At 37.0% G+C, this 21,669-nt stretch overlaps 1 protein-coding gene across 4 annotated transcripts in view; it reads right to left on the reverse strand.

The window, feature by feature from the left end:
* The window catches only part of BMP5 (bone morphogenetic protein 5), a 56,615-nt gene that overhangs the window by 25,873 nt on the left and 9,073 nt on the right, over positions 1-21,669 (reverse strand). For all 4 annotated transcript variants that reach the window (XM_079297690.1, XM_079297689.1, XM_079297688.1 and 1 more), the window contains 2 exons: positions 6,579-6,771; positions 660-808 (listed from right to left, as the gene is read on the reverse strand). In XM_079297690.1, the coding sequence (XP_079153816.1) occupies positions 660-808; positions 6,579-6,771 (342 nt within the window). The remainder of the gene's footprint in view (positions 1-659; positions 809-6,578; positions 6,772-21,669) is intronic.

Genomic DNA, 21,669 nt, shown 5'->3' on the forward strand with positions numbered 1-21,669 from the left:
TTCTTCTAAAAATATTGTTTTGCATTGAGATGCATTTTCAAATTTAATGAAGAGCATAACTATGAATAATGCAGTAGCCCAGTAAATTTGTACAAAAACATCCACAGCTCAAAATTTCTGTTTCGATAGTGGTTTTTTCTAATTTTCAGCTAAACAAAATTTTCAAGATTTCAAAATTTTGACCCATTTCAAGATAAAAAAATCATAATTTTTAGATTTCAAATTAAAGAAAACCAATTCCCACATTACCCTATTGTTAACCTTTTTCAACATCAGTATCAACAGCAGCTGTACCTTCTGAATGGCTTTGAAGTTTGTTTTATGACTTTCTCCATGCTTCAGCCCAAGAAGTTCTGCAAATCTGCCTGAGTTACCTGAATGTAATCATCAGTAGTAGAGCATTAAAATGGAACCTAATTTTGTATGTAGGAGCTCTTATCCTGAACCCAATTTCACTTGATTCAGCTAGTTTTATAATTGACATATTCTACAGAATTGAAAATAATAGAAAATTTGCAGACCACAACAGCAGCAGGATAAGATTTGTGTTATTTGCTTATATTCTCTCAGTGAACTGTCAGCCAGTGAAGTTAGAAAGCAGCCATCCAGAAGAGAGTCCTGGCAAGGTTTGACAAGAGCACACTTAGTTTCCATCTTACCGTCCCCGGTTTCAGCGCAGAGCTGCAAGCCCAGGTTGTTCTGTGGATTTATCACCCAGTGATTGCTGGTCACAGTAATGTCAAACACAAACCAGCCCACATCAGAAGCTTGAGCCTTTCTTGTGTCTAGCAGGAACAAGTCTGCATCCCTAAGTTAAAGAAAATAGAGAGTTAAGGCATTCAAATATTATTACCTTTTCCCCTCATTTTCTTGCTGACAATAACTTCTTGGAGTCCAAATTAATAATCCTTTGACACATCCTCATTATGACACACTGCAGCATGTGCTGTAGCTAACAAGCAGTTGTTGGGTATAATACAGGTATTTCCCCTAAGAGGCCTTTCTGAAATGATTTTCAGCATGTAAAAAACTATAGCTCTGGGAAATCTGAAAAATACAACTTCCTGATATAACTACACGAAATACATAATTGAGGCTGTGTATAAAAAATTCATCTTTCAACATTAGAATGTCTCAGGGAGATTCTCTTTTATAAACTTTTCAGCATAGCAGACAAAAAATTTCAAAATCACTTTCCAATTTCAGCAAAAACTCAGAGGCATAGTATTTCTAAAAAGATCTGTTGTTAATAACATATGAGGGCAGCTGTATCCTATGACAAAACATGAATAGATGGCAGTTCAGACCGTTTCCTATTACTACAGATGTTTAGAAAATAAGTCTCTATATCAAAGCAGAAATTACATATCTATTCAATAATAAAATTATTACATTTTAACCCTCAGTTCCCTGATATATTTTCAAATTTGTTCCCATGAAATCTTCCAGTAATTCAGAAGGGCTGCTCAGGGGAGTTAGTATAATTGTGTTACTAAATTTTTAGTACGGGTCATTTATTTGTTCTGTTTTCACATATCTCGTGACACAATTGGTTCCAGATCATCATCTGTATTACAAATAATTTACTACAATGACCAGACTAAACCCAAGATATTTAACTCTCATCAGTTTCATTTTACACGCTTCTTCAAAGCAGCATGCATTATTAAAAACTGTTTTCACCATTTAACCTTTTAAACCTAAATCTATAGTTATAGAAATCTATTTATTTTGTGCCATAAATAGTAGTTAAAACAGTAAGACACAAGAAAAAGTGTTTTATTCTAATTTTTTACTGTACAAGTCAGCTAAAGGAAGACTTGGCTCACACAGACCTGGGAATTGTGCTGTTGCCTTACAGACTGAATTAATATATGCTTAAAGAGCAAAGACAGACTGAAAGAACAGGCTTTGTGTAAAAAAGTGGATTTAAAATTGCTAGTGTCTTCTCACTGTATTCTCACAGTGCTTAATCACAATGACACCTTAGAAAGTTCCTGTCTTATCTAAACACAGTAAATGCACCTAGAAGGTCTGATACTGAAAAAAGCATCATGGGCACCTTTTGAAATTGTGCCTGCTAAATAGTGAGGAAAATAAGACCAATGAACTATGACAAGCATATGTTTACTTACATGAGATATATCTGCAAAATCAGGTCCAAGACCTCAGAAATTATAAAGGAAGGTAATTAAAAAAAAAAATTAATTGAAAGGGATTTTTTTATCTTTTGTTAAAGGATAATCTTTTGTTGGGCTCTTATCAATTCCATTCTAGTAGAACTGTGCTAATGACCACACAAAGAGAAAACCTACATTTCCCCTCTGGAGTTAACATGAAGAAAATCTTACAATTCTAAAGAGCCTGACCTGCTATGCTAGCACTGAACAAATTAACAACGTACCACAAGCTCATAAATAGTACTCTCTGGAGTCTTAAATGCCAACTTTTTTTTTTTTTTTCTCTTATAAGCAGTTTTATCAGAACTTTAAATCTGGAAAGTTTAATTCTGACTAATAGTCTTTGAGATGTTTTATTTAAAAATGCTTTTGCATGACTCAGTAGATTTAACAGAAAACTGTAAAAGTGTTTGGAATATAAAATACTACAATACCACAATGATATAATTCCACACTTGTCTTTTCTCCCTGTAGAATATATAATTGTTTTCTCATACAGAGTCTTTCCATTCCAAAGCCAGGGCTGATACTAAATGTTCTCAAAATCACAGTGTTTCCCATGCCAAATCAGAATCAGGCACTACTAATGGCCCCATCCAGAAATTCCTACAAAAGACAAATTTTGCCTCAGTGTGACTTTATTACTTTGTACTGCAGCAGAAACTCAAACTAAAGTGTCTTTGCTATTGATACTTCAATTACTTGGCTGTCTCCCTGCAATTATAGTGATCTGGCTAAGGTAATAAACTTTAAAGAGACAGATTGCTCTTACTCATTAACTCAGCAAATGAAATGAAAATGAGTTGGGGATACCTAGAGAAAACCAGAACTGATTCTTGAAAACACATAGAAGAATAGAGAAAATGTATCTGGACCAATACTAATTATTTAGCCCACATAACCACATATTACTACAGAAATTCAAAGTATTTGTCAGGAAAAAAAACAACTTTTTCCACAGTTGATACAGATACAGGGTAAAAACCTGACTCCAGAGAAGGCAGCAGGAGCTCAGGGATCAGGCTTCCCTCATTAGCTTATGTCATTGATTCAAATTTCTCATCACATTTTGTGACATTTTTAATTTTTAAATACTCCTTTATTTTGTGCAATCATGCTTAAAATGAAAAACAGCTGCAAATCTTGGCTGAATTTTAAAAAGTATTTCTATTTAAAACATAGCCCACAACACGTAGTGAAAACCTAAGGCTTTGTGTCTAAATAGCCCGAAATGTAACAGTGAATACATTCATGCAGAATGCAACTGAGTTGCTTTACTTTTACACAGGCTGTTTAAGTTTAGTGACCTCAGTCTGGTCCCCAATAATCAGTTTTCTACAGGAGAAATTCTACCACAGACAATTTCAGCAAGGAGGCTGAAGGCAGAACGTCTAAAAAAGCTTCACATCTCCTGGGACCCTTAAGGAAGTAAAGGTGGAACAAACCATCTCTCTGTTCCTTGAAACCCAGAACAGTTCTTGATCATATCAAATAATCATTACAGTGTGATAGACCATCCCAATAATGCTGTTTTGCCTCTAGCCTTGTTCGAGAAACCTGCTTTTTTGTCTCACTGCCACTTGAGCATTCCCTAATGCGGGAAGAGTTCTCAGAGTTTACTTAAATTAGTGACTAGCTGCCACTGAATCATGAACAAATATTTGGCATATTGGATGATATTTTCTGTTTTCTTGAGGAAAGATCTGGGTAGGATCCATGGTGGGGCTCCATAAGAAGTCAGCCTACTATGGACCATGCTGTACACGCTTCCTTAGACCAAACAGAAAACCTCAATCCCAAAGACTGGAACTTCAGCAAACTGCAAGGGAATTAAACACATCCACTTCAGCAGTCATGCTGCCATCAAGACAAAAAAACTGCCTGAGACTACAGCACAATCCTTAGTATGCAGCTTGGACACCCTGAACCCTGGGCACTCCTTGTCTGACAGCATGGCAGGATTATGTTTGGGATTGCAGGGTCCTGTCAGACACCCGTGTTTGGGATTGCAGGGTCCTGTCAGACACCTGTGTTTGGGATTGCAGAGTTCTGTCAGACACCTGTGTTTCCTGTTCAAAGCAAAGGGTGGAGGAGCAGTTATGCTGTGGAATGTCACTAGTAAGGACTGTGGGACATTACGGAATCACAGAGAAAGGTTTGGGTTGGAAGGGAACTCAAAGATCATCAAGTCCCAACCCCCTGCCATGCAGGGACACCTTACACTTGGGCCCGTGGCTCAAAGCCCCATCCAGCCTGGCCTTGAAAGCTTCCAGGGATGTGGCATTCACAACTTATGTGGGCAGTATGTTCCAGTGTCTCCTCATCTTCACAGTTCTCTCACTCTCCCATTCTGTAGTTGCAGCTTCTAAAAATTTTGAATCTAAAACCTTATGCACATATGTAGAACAGACCCGAGGTGACAAAATCAAGAAAATCACAAGTGAAGTCAAGACCCAAAAGCAAAAGATGTGGCTTTGGGGAAAAAAAAAATCCTGGGAGCTTGTCTTGGGGTCTCTTCTGTCTGGAGATAGCAAGGGGCTTGTGGAAAAAAATTCTTGTTTCTAATTTGAACAGTGAAGAGCTTGTGTTCTTCTCCAATCCTCTTCCACTGAGGCAGTTGTCTGTAATATCTCTACATACAAGTAGAAACTGTCAAAATCAACAATAGGAAACACTTAGCCTACATTTGAAGCTTCTGTAGTTACACTGGTGAAATGAAGTGCATGGCACATCATTGCCTGTTCCTCCTGTCAGCATAATGTTTCCATTAGAGGACATGAGGCCTTAATAATTTTAAATGCAAATATAAAGCATTTATAAATTTCTGTTTATGCATTGAAAGAAATCAAAAGCATTGTTTAGTGCCTTCACAGAGGCAGTTGTCATTTGATCAAGTCAGATAATATTAACTGTGATCTTCATCAGAATGGTAAACAGTTTTGCTTTCTCTAAAACAGAGTACAAACCACCTACTGTGAAAATATTAAAAAACTTGAAAACATCAAAAGTGTTAAAGCAACTAACTTTTCACATTAGTTCATAAAAACATCTGAGTTCTCAGGTGAAGAGCTTTCATCGCCTTAGCCTTGACCTGTGCTCTTTAAAAAGATGTGTTTTGTTCCTGCTTCATTCCTTTCTCTAATATGTTTTTTTTTAGAAACAATGTCAAAAGAATTTTTGGGAAGCTGAAGATAGAGCTTAAAAAAACCAAAAAGCAAAAAACCAAAGAAACGACTTTATTTTCTTCATCCCCAAATTTACTAAGAAAGTAAAAATTATTCTGGAAGGATGAGTGTTTTCCTTCTTGATTCCATTGGTATAAAATGAATTCGTGTTTATAGCCATAAATATAACTGGATGTTCAGAGATCTGACCTGGAGGATACAAGATCAAGGTTCTGTAGGCAGAAAAGAGATTTCAGTTCTAACCCAGCCTTCAAGCTAACCTATGTTGGGGCTTTTATTTCCTCCAGAATAATCTGCAAGTTTCAGCTGACATTTTCTTTGGGTTTCCAAACTTTCCTGGGATAGAAATCAGTTCCAAGATGAAGTAGAGTTTTTGTTTTTCTTAAAACTGAACTTCTTTTCTGAGAAAAGACATAAACTGATTTAATTTCAATCTCCACATTTTGGGTCTATGCAGCTTTTTCAGAAGCATTGTGGAATTGATACTAGTTTTCAATAATAATTTTCAGGTATTTGGCTACTTTGCCTGGTGATATCTGCTAATTTACTGAGATCTTGTACAGTCTTGGAAACATGTCATATACAGAGCTCTGCAAACTCAAATTCAGGGATTTGCTCATGTGCAATATCATATGTGGCACTTAGGGACATGCTTTAATGGTGGATTTGGCAGTGTGAGGTTTATGGCTTGACTCAGTCTCAAAGATATTTTCCAATCTAGAGGATTCTGTGATTTGTTTTACTTTTCAGTTACACAGCAGCATGTGTAAAGTATGCACATCATCTTAAAGTTAGTGCATGAGTTTAATTACCTTCTGCAGAATTGTCAAACACAAGCAAAAAAAGCCATGCTTCTTCAAAAGTAATCAAAGTCAGACAATCTTTCTGCCTCTAAGGGGGTAAGTGAATCTTGTCTTACAGTACCTCAGTGTCAGCAAATGGTGCATTTCCCAAATCCAGACACTTAGACTGTGCATGGGACTCTGCCATTTGCTCACTGAGAACATGTAATCTGTGTGTGGGCAGATTATTTGGTGAACTTGGACATAAACCTGAAATAAATTGTTGCCTAAGAATTAATACTGCACAAGCCACAGTGGCAGCAGCAGCAGTGCCTTGCCAGGTGTACAGTTATGATCGATCACTGACTCGTGATTGATTATTGGTTCTGGGATGGCATTGAACTCGTGAGGAGCCCATGGCAGGAGGGTACCTGTTGGGATACTCCTTGATGATCTGATAAATGCTGATCTGGATGGTGTCATTCTCGAAGCGGCTGTTGCTGCGATCCTTGTAGATGCGGAATTCGGCGGCCGTCACTGCCTCTCCGTGAGGGATTTGGGTCAGGTCAAAGCGGAATTCCTTGTAGTGCCTTCGCTGGTGGGAGAAGTCCTTGTCCCGTTCAACTGTGAGCAAAAGAATTGAATGTCAACTAGAGATGTGAAACAAACGCCCGTTTCCCCTGATTCATGGAGTGTTCCCTCTGCTTGGGGGTTAACAAACATGACAATGTAAAACTGTGCAAATAATAAAACCACAAGCCCAGACATACTTCCAGTTAAAGGAAATTCCACCAGCCCAGTATCTTCAGTTCAAAAGGAAAAAATACTCCGTGGCTTTTATATAAATTCCAGAAACTGGAGTGGAAAGAATATCAAAAAAAGCTGAAAGGGGGCATGTTGTAAAGTAACTAGAAATATGGACAAACCAAAAGCTGTGGAAGTATTTAGGACTCCTGTTAGCCATAAGCACAGCAATAGCAATGTCAGAAATAGAGATGACTTTGGAAAACATTAATTGCCTTTCATAACCAGGCTGATGAGAGGAATGCAACTCATTGCCATTTAACATAATAAAAGTTAAAACTAAAAGTTAAAACTAAAGTGCACTGCAACGACTACATAGTTAAGAAGCAGTCAAGTTATATAAATTAACACAACTTGTACTGTAATGGCATGCACATTGTCTTTGCAGTGGTCAGAAGGGACTGATGGTCAGGGCCAAGTGGTTCTTGCACCCCAGCAGCATGGGATGTACAATTCTGGCTTGAAAAGTCCTCTCAAACCTGTTCTTGGTGGGCAGGTGCAGCTCCCATTGCTTCTGACACTGCCACAATTTAAAATTAAAGAAGCAAACTTCATGAGTGTTTAACTGAGGTTTCTGCAGAATTTTAAGAGGAACAAAACAGAGGATTTTAATTTACAACTGGATTGGATCTATTTCCATTGTCTGCTGCAGTTCTGATTCCGAGTTAGAAGCTACTTTTGCAATGGAATATATGTTTTGATGTGACAACGGAAACTGCAGGCCAGAGTACTGGCTGATGATCGCCTTATGGGATTAATACTTCAGACTTTAAGGATGTGGAAAGGAAAATGATCCATGGTTTCCACTTCCACAGAGTACAACGTATCATTGACCTATGAATAAACTGTGCTCTGTGGGAAGAGAGAATTTCTCTCTTCTGGAAAAGTTCTACCTGCCTCGTGACCTGCATGCTTTGTTTTACTGATGGTGGACAAACTCTAAAACTCAGAGTTGGGATTTGGTTTAGATAACCAACTAAACACTCAGCTTCCCTAAACACTCTCTGCTCTAACCCCAGCTCTTTTATTGCATTTTAGTCCTCAGATCTGAGGGAGGCACAATGTCAGTTCTGAAAAAGCACACATTTGGATTACTAAATGCTACGTGTGTAAATAATGTGTATAGTATTATAATATTTACACTTACATACTCATTTGTACATCCCTCCCAAACTCCCAAAACTTTTTCTGCATACATAATGTGTATGTGTTTGCATGTATATACATAGAATTATATAATTTTATCCATAAAATTATATATGTCCATTTTTATAATGTTGTCTCACAAAATAGAAATGCACTAAAGGGTAAGAAAAAATAATTTTGGGCTTGTCATGTAAAGGTATAGTTATGGACATATTAAAGTGAGAGCTATTGAGCAGAAAGTATTTAACACAATTTTCAGAGCAGTAGTTACTAGTTAAATCACCTGTGGTCATGTAACTGGTCCTTTACAGTTGACTTCCCTGTCACCTTTTCAAAGCTGCAAACTGTCCTTGCTTTCATTAGGGTTTTGGTTTGGTTTGGTTTTTTTTACATACAAATCTGTGTTGCCTTAAGCACCACCAAAAATAAAATATATAGGCTATAAGAACATTTTATCTTCAGTGAAAATGAACTTTCTCCTGGCTGACAAAAGGAAAATTGTCTGCTAACTGTGAGGTTTACTTGGCTCAAGTGCATATTTAGCTTACATGGGTTTGCCATCGAGCACCATGTAGAAAAAGTAAAGCAGAAAAGCAGCAGAAGCATGTAAACTGGCTGCTCTGTAGCTGAAGATGAATGGGCTGCTACTGAAGAGAAACAGGATACAGTCTATTTAGCAGCTCTACTGCCCCGTTCTAAACTGTGAGATATACACAGAGATCTGACTTAAGGTTTGGGAGTTGTTTGCTTTTTTTTTTAAATGCCCATGTAAAGCCTTTCATTTCAGAGGAACTTGGCAGAGATTAGCATATGCAAGAGCACTGAGCCGGGAGGGCTTTTGCTCGTACAAAGTCTGCTGCAGGCTTCTGAGGTTAGAACTGAGCATTTCAAACCTGTCATGGAACAGATATGTCAATAACCTTCAAATGAGAACTATATTTAAAACAGATTTAGGGTAGCACAAACCTTTCTGCTCTCTCTGGATAGTATTTTTTCCAAAAGTATTTACCAGCCTGCATGAGTAATAAAGCACTACTCACTATGAATAAATATTTAATAATTAGACACTGAATAAAAGGTTTAAATGCCACTACTGATGGACTGATTGATTTTTATTTGGGTTGGAAGCTTCCTTTTGTCTAGCTTCTACCAAGCTAATTGTTCTAATTAGTAACATCAGTTCAGAAACAGTAGTTGTCTCCCTATATGATATAATTTGGTCCAAAATCTCCACAATACCCCTAATAACATCACTGGGGATCTCTTAGAGTCACTCACAACTGCTGAAAGAATACTGATAGACACTTTCTGGTGGGCCTCAAATTAATTGCTACAACTCACACAGATAGTACTTATCTGTGTTTTCACATATATATCCAAGGAAGATGCAGCACTGTCATCTGCAAGGGACACAAGTTCAAAATTTCTTTGGTTTAAGACAGCATTTACAGAGTATCAACAGTCTGCAGAAGAGCAGGGCTGTAGGAAACAAGCACAGAACACTGCTTACACACCCTGAGTTCAAAGAAGTTCCATTCCCTGCAATGGATCCAGAATTTCTATCTGCAAATTTATATCAGCCAATGTATTAAAAAAAAAAAAAAAAATTAAAAAAAAAGCAGGCACTTAAAATCTTGCATTATATAGCTGACTGCAAAAAAGCAGTGATGGTGATGTTGCAATAATGACCAACGGTTAGAACGGCAACCAAGTTAAAATTTTAATTATATTGAATATTTTATTACTGAAAATAATACACAAATCTTGATCCCTTCTGCATTTAATAAATGCCTTGACAGGCAAGACTGTGAATGCTCAGTAGGGTATCTGTCACGTCCTTTGTCCTGCTGAAATGGCATGAAGTGCATGGAGGCACCATTTCTCAAATATTTTTATTTCACAGGGTAGAGCTTTTCAACAATGACAGCCTGAAAAACACAGGTTAAGATTTTAAAGTATTCAATCTTTTCAGAATGTTCTCATGTCATTCCAGCCCTGCTCAGTACATCTGCCAAAATGCATTTCTGTGGGACAAATCACAGCATCTAAAAACCAGTTGACCAGAAAAATCAGTATTTTTTTAATTATTGGAGGAATATAATTTTTCAAAGTAAAAAATAAGTAGGATATTAGGGTCAACACTGATTACAAAAAAAAAAAAAAAAAAACCCAAAAAAACTTCCTTATTGGTCATTATTCTTAGCATTGATTTTTTAAAATGGTGTTTTTATACCACCTGAAATTAATATATGCAGCACTACAGTTACATCAGACAAATCATGGCTCAGGGGAATATCACAAACACCTGTGTGTAAGATGGGAAAGAATGATATTTTCCACCCATGCGGCAAACTGATGAAACATTCACACTGAGTCTAACTGTAAGAAGAAAAAAAGTCAAATTTACAGGAAAAAGGTATTATGGAAAAGAGGTCTTCTTTCACACCAAAATAAAATATACTGCACTGATTTTCATTAACAAAACTATTTATTTTATAGGGAAAAAAAAAAACCCAACTAAAAAACACCCAAAGTACTTATATGGGTGTATAACAAGTAATCAGTATTTGAGACATTTAGCTATAAATATCTGATTATGTTGACTGAGCTTAAAAACATAAAAACTGCTAACAATGAGTTTAGGTCATAGTGCATGAGGGACTATTAGATGTGCTCTTTCATTAGTGATTAGCTCCACACTGATATGTGCTTCACTTTTCCTGAAGATGTTGGTGTATGGCTGTGACATATAGGCAAAGTGAAAGCTGCTCTGGCAAATGGGTAATAAACCAGAGATATGCTGAAAGACACGTTACAATAATCTGATTTTACAATATAGGATCCCAGCTGGATTCACAAACAGTGAAGTCTCACTATTTAAATTAATGTCACTTTTTAACTCCTAAACATATCTGCCAAGGCAAAATGGAGGGTCTTACAGACCTATGTAACTATAAAGGGTCATTTACACTAACCTCAATGAATTTCACTGTTTGACTCGAAATTCTTTGTACAAGTACTAAGTAAACCAGTCAGTTTTAATCACTTCAAGGTGATAAAGTTTACAGTAAGCTGATACACTACAAACGACACTCATTTACATCTTGAATATAATGAAATGATAGTTTATCTACAGTGAACACTTGTGGTTATCTGACCAAAACAGGTCAAAGGTTCCAGGCATTTTCTCCTGAAATTACTCAGTGCTGCCTCTAATGACTGATAATTGAAAGCAGAGACTGGAAATATCAAATGTGGTAGGTGACAGATAAGCAACAGATTAATGCAAGTACTCTGTTACAGGACACTGAAAGGTCAGAGGCCCTAGGAATTAGCTATTGTGCTACTGTGAAAAGACAGACATCAAATAGCTGTTTACCTCATTCTTGCTCTTCTCTCTTTCATTCAAATTCCAGCATCACAGATGAGACTGTTTAGAGAGACTCACCTTTCATAAATTAAAGCAACAAATGTTTAGTAGAGTGTGTGGAAAGGTGAAAAGTGGTTCTGGAGAAGCAGAGAGGGTTAAAAAAGCCCCATCAAAATAAAACAGCTATGCTGGGTGTAAATATTTGAATGAAGTGCATCTGAGAGAAGTTAAGGACATTCACCAGAATGTCATTCTCAGTTGAAGAGAGACCAGACTACAGACTCTAAAATACGTATTTTGATATTTTTACGCTTTGCAACTTTTTTGGCTTGTAGGAAATGAACATCAACTTTATCTGGGCAGGCATACCTTTCCTCTTTTCACCCTGGATGTCCTAAAAATGCAAAACCTAGTTAATATTGAAGTAAGTGGCAGCCATTTCATTCTGCTCATTGGTGTTTGAATGAGGATTACAGTCTTCTAGAAAATGTTTTAAATCAGGTGGACTTTTAAAGTCCAAGAATGAAGAAAAATAACTTCCCAAAGTGGTGATTAAAAAAAAAAAAAAAAAAAAAAAAAAAAAGCAGCAGACTATGATTCTACTTCTCTAAGCACTATTGCTTTACTAGGTTTATCTGTTTTTGGGAATCTATTTTGAGTTGGACATTGAAATTGAAGAAAATAGTCACCTGTCCTTAAAGTATTGTTTTGGACATCAGAGATGGCTGCCTGATACAGTCAGTGCAGTCAGTGGAGAGACAATTCTGTTTGTTAAGGGTCAACTGCCTTGTACCAGCCAGCAAGCAGAACAAAGGAGTTTATTTACCTTTCCCCTTTAATCCATGACAGCACCAGAAAATCAGACTGAGATAGTCCCTGCTCAGTCAAAGGACAGTTCAATCCTTATCAGCTGATTTCAGTGACTGTAGGCTAACATGGCAGGATGCCAGTAGCCCAGCAATGGGACATCCTGAGCCATTCCACAGAAGAAATGCAGGAGTTGAGGACCAAAATGAGAATGAAATAAATTTTTGTTCCCACATCTGATTTTTTTTTATTATTTGACTGACATTTACCATCTACATTGCCATAATCATTTAGCTGTGTGCTTTAACTACAAAATTCTGAGTTATACACCCCACTGCATGTCTTCCATTTAGGATGAAGTAGTAGTTTCCCAACTCAGAATCTTGGTGGGATGGCTTGCACAACTGAAGTGATGCTAAAGGTGGCTATAAACTCTTGAGAAGGGATAGGCAAGGGAGGTGAGGAAACGAGGTAGCCCTCTATATTAGGGAATGTTTTTATAGAACTTAATTATGGTGACAACTGGGTTGAGGGTTTATAGGTTAGAATCAGAGGGAAGGTAGTTGGCAGATATCCTGGTAGGAATCTGTTAGAGACCCTCCAGCCAGGATGGAGCAGCAAATGAAATGTTGCACAAGCAGCTGGGAGAAGTCTCCCAGTCGCCAGGGCTTGTTCCCATGGGGGACTTCAGCTCACCAGATGTGTGCTGAAAATACAACACAGCAGAGAGAAAACAGTCCAGGAGGCTCCTGGAATGTGTGGAAGCAAACTCCCTGACACAGCTGGTGAGGGATTCAGCTAGGGAAGGTGTCCTGCTGGACATGCTGCTGGTGCACAGAGAATAACTGGTGGCTGATGTGATAGCTGGAGGCCTCTTGGGCACAGCAATTGTGGAGTTTTAATGGGTTTTTTAGTTATCAAAGAAATAAGGTAGGGGGTCAGCATAATGCTCTTTTGCACTTCCTGAGGGCAGACTTTGGGCTGTTTAGCAGGGTGTTTGGCAGAGTCCCTTGGGAAGCAAACCTGAAGGGCAAGGGAGTCCAGGAAGGACGGGCATCCTTCACGAGAGAAATCTGAAAGACCAGGAGCAGTCTGTCCCCATGTGCCAAAAGATCAGCCAGTGGGGAAGGGAAGCTCCCTGAGGATGAGGACAGGTACAGGGAGCAGGATGAAGCTCTCAAAGTGTTGGACTTGTCAGGATTGTTTAACACTTGGAGTCAATGGTCTTAAAGGCCTTTCCCAATAAAAATGATTCTATGATTCTGTGATATATTACATGAAAAATGTAGGCAGAAGATGAAAATAGGAGTCCCCAAAACTACATTCCACACATACCCTGTCTTAGACACGAATGTCATTGTCAAAAACTTAATCTACATTCAGATCCCCTTCCAGCTGGAGCAAAGCTATTTACTTTATCAGTAGGGATTTTGCTTATTTAGAAAGGGCAAGTCTGGAGAGTTTATTTTTTTTTTCATTGCAGTATTTCTGTTTCTTAAAAACTGATTTATTGCAGTTCTTTTCATCTGAGTTTCCCTGCATTTATTATTATTATATAGGTTGTATTTAAAATAATTGTGTATTTACAGATGTGGTTTTGAGATAATGATATAAATTATTTTCACATTAAATATACTTTCTTTTTAAAACACAAATAATAAAGTTTGATCAGTAATATGCAGAAGCTAGATATATTGCTGTAAATTTAGAGTTATTTCACTAAATTCTTTATTTTCAGGTCAGCTACTGATATCAATTAGCAACATTTTCCTATTTTGTTTACCAAAATTAGAAGCAATTTGAAAATTGCTTGATGAAATACTGTGCAGTTAGCGACATTTTTAATAAATGAAATATTATTTATCAAAGCCAAATTTTTTGTGGTAGAACATCCCATCCTGTCTATAATTGAATAGACTTACTGAACTGTATGAATTGCCTAGTGATTCAGACCAAAATAAAGTCAATGAAAAAAGCCTTCAACAATGGCAACAGAATCTAGAGCAACAGAATCTAGAGAAAGCATAACAAAAAAATCAAGCCAACAAAAAACCCCATTGCCTGCCTTTTTTCAAAGCAAATATTTAGCTTGTTGGTTTTCTTTCTTTAGCTCTCAAAGAAATGCATTTCAATATTCCATATATATATAAAAGAAAAAGCTAGAATATATTAATATATTTTAACCAAGCACTTAACATTGCATCTTTTGAGAGTGCTGTTCTATTATTAAAATATTCATTTCTTCATTTTGCTATTGCCATCAATAAGATCTCATAGATCCTTGCCAATTAACAAAACACACATTTCAAATAGTGTAAAGACTACAATATTATTAAGGTGGAATTTCAAATTACGTGATTTCTGCTTTCTAATGCTCTCAAAATGTGCATGCAATGTTTTCATTTTAGTAAGTGATAGACAATACCCCAGTAAATAATGAAAGTTATACATCCATGCTAGAATAGTAGTGAACATGTAAAAGGATAAGTTTGCAGGCTTTTTTCCTATGAATTATTTCAAGAATTAGAACTCAGTTAATAGTTCAAAGCTTCCAGCATTCAGCATGAGAAGGAAAGAGTTCCCAGAAACCTGTAATGGTGCCTGCCAGCAGCTTTTATAAGCAGATACCTAAAGAAATGCCTCAATCAGAGGCATAACTGGGTTTGGCTTTCTCACACATAATCTCCCAGGTGATCTGGACACTGTGAGATTACCCATGATACCTTCCTGTTACTTTACATTAAAATATGGAGTGAAATAAAAGTTTTAATGAAATTGCTGGTCGGCATTCAACAGCTTATGTTTTGTTAAAAATCTCATTGCTAAACATGTGTTATTCATTCAATTTACTCTTCTTCCAAGTCAAATGCACTTGCTCAACAAGTCAAAACAAGTGCTGCACTGCAGCTGGTCCAATTCTAATTAGATGCTGGAAGGTTTTCAGTTGTTGATACAAAATAAGTGGGAAAGCAACACCCTGCTTTTCTCATGCTGCCTTGAACACAGCCAATACAAGAGGAGAAGTAGCCAGACAAAGAGATCGAGTTTTAGAAGTGAACAGAACTTTGAGAGTCTAAGTTTGGGTGTTACCACAATCCTAACATAAAAGATAGTTGGCAACATGATTCCTCAAAGTCTCCTTTTTCTGGTGGTTTTGACACTATAACACACTGTATCTTTCAACCTCACAAATTCAAATCTTTTACTCCAGTTGCTCAGCTGTAGTATGAAGCACAACAAAAGATACAACTGCACATATTTAATCTATTTAATCTTTAGTAAGTAAGGACCCTGGGGTTTTTTTATTGTTTTAAGACACTCTGTATTACAAAGGCACTCCAATCACAAATACATATCACAAATCTACTAGATTTCTGATTGTGTTCAGTTTCATCAGTGATAAATAAATCTTTACTTGGAAAAGTAAAACTCATCAAAGATCCTTCTATTACGTAGTTCTAAGCCAATGCATAGATAAATTAGCTAATCCTTACACTACCCAGTCTCAGGTTGCTAATTTTGTCTGCTGTTTTCAATGAAGTCTATTTTACCTCACCTTTGGCAAAGCCAGTAAATTTTGATACCATCTGCTAATAGGTTTCCATTTTTTCTCACATTTAATTTTGTTTTTCTATAATCACAGATCATCACAAAGAAAACTAACAATTATTGCCAGGTTTCTGACTGTGTGTGAAAGTCAGGATGTCAGATCAACACAACCTCAAGGTTAACAAATGACAGAAAAAAAGATCCCTCTTGGGTTCAGCTGCAACTGGATAGAAACAAAAGTTATACCTCTGGGATCCAATGGTCAGAAAATAGGTGTAAGTTATAACTGTTTTGACACTGTAAAAGTATACAGATGGAACATAACTTCTGAGGAGGGTGAAAGGGCATATATCATCATAGGGCAACTGACAGGGGAGGAAAAGCTAAACATTAAAGTGCACTCTATCTTCTCACATCTCCTTAGTTTCTCCTCCTGTTAACCCTCTGCTCACTTCCAGCTCGAGGTGGCAAGTCACTCTGCCATTTACCATTCACACATGCTGCCCCACAAACTCCATCTATTTTCTGCTGTGGAGTTTGTTAGAAATGCTTCCATGGAAGTTGTGTCTGCACACCAAACTGGATACAACTGGATAGGCAATATTTTCTGTTTACTCTACAATCACATCTGAGTATTTTAATTTTACCCATACTCATTAACACTGACCAAACATTCCATAAAAACAGTCCAACTGAAATAAGGATAAGGAGGGAAGCCCTCAAGAACATCTCATTCAGGGAGTAGAAGACGACTTCTTTACATACAAGAAATTTTTTAAAAATTGCTAGAATATAATATAGACAGGATATTAAATACAGTTGCAAAAAATAGCTGCTCACAGGCCATGTACTCAGTTATTATGTAAGCTTGGCTCAAATAAATTCAGATGTCCTCTGATTTACACTTTGGTTGCACAAACATTTACTGGGCTAATCACTATACGGAGTCATCACCATAAAATTAAAAATGTAAGAAGACTCATCTTCATGTTTCATGATCTGTTTGCCCTTGTTTTAAAGGTTTGTCCTACACACTCTTGCTGTTGGCTGGAACCAGGGACCCACCTACTACAGCCTAAGCAGTGGTGCTGAGGAACAGAGCAATGGGGCCAGAAGCACAGCAGACCCTCACAGACACTGCAGTGGAAGAAAATGGGAGGAAGATGAGGAGGAAGAGCAGGATAGGAGACTGGCCAAGGGCTGTGAGGAATGACACTTTCAGATGGCAGGTTTTAACAGCCACTTTGGGATATGGCTGTAGTTTTTAACAGCTTGTTAATATGGATATACCCTCTCCTCTGCAGCTCTTGTCAGTCTAACCTGACCATGATTTATTCTCACAGATATAATTTCATCCATATATGAAATAAGTCCCCTCAAAAAGAAGGAAACAAATTTGGGGTTTTTTTTCCCCTGAAAGAAGTATACCAAAGTTAATGATAATTTTTGCCCTCTTTCTGGGAGAAACTCATTGACTGTTGTACAAGCACAATACCCAAGCTGATTGTAGAGGTATCTACAGGTGCAATACCTCTCTGGAACAGCAGAGATGCTCTCCTGAAGCTTTTACTGCCTGCTGAGCTGAGGTCCCCAGACAAAATTTGTGTAAATTTCTGAGCAGAAGGTAAGAACGAGCAGGGAATGGGAAGCCAACCTGCAATCTTTTTGGTACAACACCACTACGAATATTTCATGTGCATTTTTCAGCAACTGATCAACCTTTGCACATTTTTGTGATAAACCTGTGCTTCCAGTAGGGTTGGAAGTGACAACTGCTCTTATCTTTGGGGATAGGCTTAGATTTTTTATCAAATAAAAAAACTCCATTAGTTCATCCCCAAAACTGGAAGTATCACAGTCTCATCTTTTGGAGACACTGCTTTCATTCCCATTTTGATTAAAACCCCCTCCCTACCTGCAGACAAGGAGAAGCACCATGATTTAATGGAGTTTGTGGTAAATCTCACAGGTATAATGATGCAATGATATAGTGATGAGTTAATAAAAGAAGCTTCATTACTGCACAGCAGCAGATGATAATGTTAACACAGCATGAACAGGTCACAACTTGCTTGGGAGCTGTGCCCATGGAGCCAAGATTTCAGTTCATGAGTGTGCCTGTGTAGTGGCTCCAGCTGAGTGATGGACACCTTTTAGATAAGGTGTGCCATGCACACACATGCTAATAAGCACATCTCTTGTATTTTGCTTTTATAAGGAATACATGCAAATATGGAGGAAGCAGAACACAACTGCTGGGTGATCAAAACAGTGGCAATATGCTGTTTATCTTAATGACAGTACTCTCTTCATTCTGACCCAATGAATTGCAGCATGAACTTGAACTAATCGACCTCAAGATTAGCTCAGTTGGTCAGAGCATGGTGTGAGTATGACCAAGGTTGGGTTTCAATCCCCATATGGGCCGTTCACTTAAGAGCTGCACTTGATCCCTGTGAGTCCCTTTCAACTCTGAATATTCTGTGATCTGTGTCTTGGAATTTAAAGCATCAATCACCTCTGGATTTTGCATTAATGCTTATTTATATTTCTATGGAAAAATAAATATGTACACATATTTTATAAAATTATAAATAAATTTAAGATATAACTACGTAAATTTAAAATATTATATATCTAAAAGCATTTTTACTTGTAAATGTGATCTCATTATTATACATAGCCTCATTAAACATGATTATTAATTCAATAGTTTAAGAAGGGATGAAAAAATTTTGAGGAACCACTGTTGGTAGCTACAGGATATACTATAGAAGATAACCAAAGAATTAAAAAAAAGAAAAAACTTTATTCTGCAATGATATGTAATTTTATATTACTGTGCTATACAGTGCTATATAGTGTCACATTATACTACCTCTCAAAATTTGGAAAAATAAACCAGCCCTTCCTGAATGTCATCATATTTAATTGTATGCTTTTAGGTATACTTTCTATTGCTTAACACCCAAGAGGATTTAAAAATTATGATCTTTTGAATAGCTTAGTATGACATCCAGCAAATTCTATGTTTTATTTTTTAATCACATAAGTTTGTAATTTAAATCAATACACTAAAAACATTTAATTATGTAAAAGAAATTGTGTCTAATTGAACTATTGGTTTAACCTTTGCTACATGAAAGACAGTACAGTGTTTTGGCTTTCACAATAGTGTTCAGTTCACAGTGACAACCATGGGCAGTACTTCATCAGCCAAAGAGCTCACAGCACAGCCCTAATTTACTTATCTTTTTTATCTAGAATTTGACTTATGCTGGTTGATAAACCATTGCAATAATGCCATAATGATGTGCAGTTAACCACAACAAACAATTATTTTTTATGGTACTTCATTCTGCAATAAGTCTATTTATAACTGCTGTAATAAACAAAAATGAAGGTGTATTGTTTTGCCTTGCCTTAAAATTTTGGGACTAGATTTTCACCTGCTAATGAAAATTTTGTGGCTTCTATTTCCTTTTTTCTTCATGTATTTTAGGAATCAAGTTTACTATAAATTTTGGAAAGTAAGCCATGGAACAACAACAGAAAAGGAAACATATATACATATACCTACATATCTATATATCCATATATATCTATGTATCTCATCATTAGTGAGAAGTGATATGGTCAATGCCATGTGTTTCAAAAGCCATTGACTATATGAAAAGCAATGTAAAATAAAAAGTGCTTGAAGTTGCTTTCTGAACCTTTAAAGTGACAGTTTTCAAGAACTGTTGCTCTTTATGGATGTTGATTTGTTTTCGTTTTTGTTTTTCTGCAGCTGCAGGGGATAATTGCTGCTCTTTGTTGAAACCTTAGATGTGCTCATAAATCATCAATGCACAGAAAATCTCATAGCAGATATTATACAAGCCTCAAAAAACTTGTGGGAACTGGCAATTCTATGGAACCATAAGAAACTGAAATTTTAGAAAATTACTCATTTGTGGAAACAGAGGCTACTATCTTTTGTATCATCAAATGTGAACTTCAGCCCTTGCAGTACTGTTGATATCTCACTCCTTTCTTGATTTCTTTGGAGAAATATCCAAGCTGTTAGTCAGAGGAAAAAAGCCCTACTCAGAAAAAAAAAAAAAAAAAAAAAAGCAGCAGCAAAAAAAAAAAAAATTCACAGAAGTACCAACAATCCTAAATGGAAATGGACTGGTTCAAGGGTTTAATTTTGCCACAGCTCCCATTATCCTCAGTACACGATTACTCAGCACCTCATACCACTGAATTCTGCTGCTGTTTTAGTCTTCAGGTCTTTGGAGCAGATCCATAAACTCTCCTCCGTATTTCAAAATGTTACAACAGGATGTAATTAAGTACAATTAACAAGGAGGTCAAATGGTCATCTGATAAACACTGGTCCAAACAGGCAGCTTGAAAGGTCAGGGCTGCTAAAGCCACATAGTATTGATGGGAAAGAATATTATGATTTAAGGGGGAAAAAATTCCACTGACTAAAACTGAAGAGATTTACATGCATTCTATATTACATACACAAAGCCATGCACACATACTGATATGCATGCACACACGACTCAGAGAGACACAAGCCTGTATTCTGACAAGAGCTAAGCTAGCCATGCTTCCTCTCTTCATTACACCAGAACACAAATTTCAGTTCTGGTGCTTAAATTCCAGTGCCTTTTCTCATTTTCATTATTTTGTAGACTGTATTGAAGAACAGCAAGCTTGTTGCCATTATAGAAGAGCCTTTTTTAGCCCTTTCTAAAATAACATTTGAGATCACCATGATGAAATGCAAGGTGTTGTGAGGCTTTTAGAAGCCAAGTATTTTACAGAGCACACAGCCAGAGTAAAACAAGCCTTCACAAGAAGAAAGCTATACCAATACTCTGCAACTTCAAAGAATGACAATGCACAGAAGAGAAAATGAACACAGGAGTATTTGCCCATCCTCGTTTTATGGACTGGAAAACAGAGGCACACTGTTTTCATTCTCTATCCTGAGGCTCTTCAGGATTTTCTTGTTAGGTTGCTCTGACATTTCACTCTCTGAATCAGCTGGAGGTGGGACTGACTCACTGCAAAACCTTTGCACACATTTAATTTTCATGTATGGGGCAGCAAGGTAACCTGGTCAGGAGCAGCAGATTAACCTTTGGGATCACTAGCATGTTATGGCTTGTAGTTTTTGACAAATATTCCAGCTGAGCTAACCTTGGGAACAACCTTCCCAGAGCTATGTTCCACCATCATAAATCACCCCAAAGACTACAGCTGTTAGGTGGTTCTATCCTGGATTTGCTCCCACAGAGATATCATGCACCCTACTGTTCTCCCACTCTTTCAATTTCTCAGCTAGTATTTTTGAAAACTGTCCCACCAGAATCCCATGGCTCTAGGCTCCAGATGCCATCAGATACCATCTGCCCACTGCTCCAGAATCAGAGTCCCTGATCATTCAGTGTCCCTGCTCCTTCTTTTTCTAAGGCCTAGAACAAAACATAACTTTCCCAGAATTTTGTTTTGTCAGAACAGAATTTAACACCTCTATGTTCAAAAATGATGCCATTCACAATCGAAAAAGACCAATACAATGAGTTTTTGAAATTGCTTTGCAGTATCTTATAGCTGCATACCCCATGTGTATTTCCCCACCATTAAAAAAAAAAAAAAAAAAGTTTTAAATGGATATGCCTTACAAAATAGCTCTTAATTTATGATAATTACTCTGGAATAGGAGTACAGCTTTACTAGATCATATGAATATAACTTCATTAATTTGACTACAGTCAAATACCTGTGAATTAAGCCAACAATTTCATATAATTGACTCAGTCAACAAAGGGATATAATTACAAAAT

Source organism: Erithacus rubecula, assembly GCF_903797595.1.
Source record: "Erithacus rubecula genome assembly, chromosome: 2".
NCBI lineage: Eukaryota > Metazoa > Chordata > Aves > Passeriformes > Muscicapidae > Erithacus > Erithacus rubecula.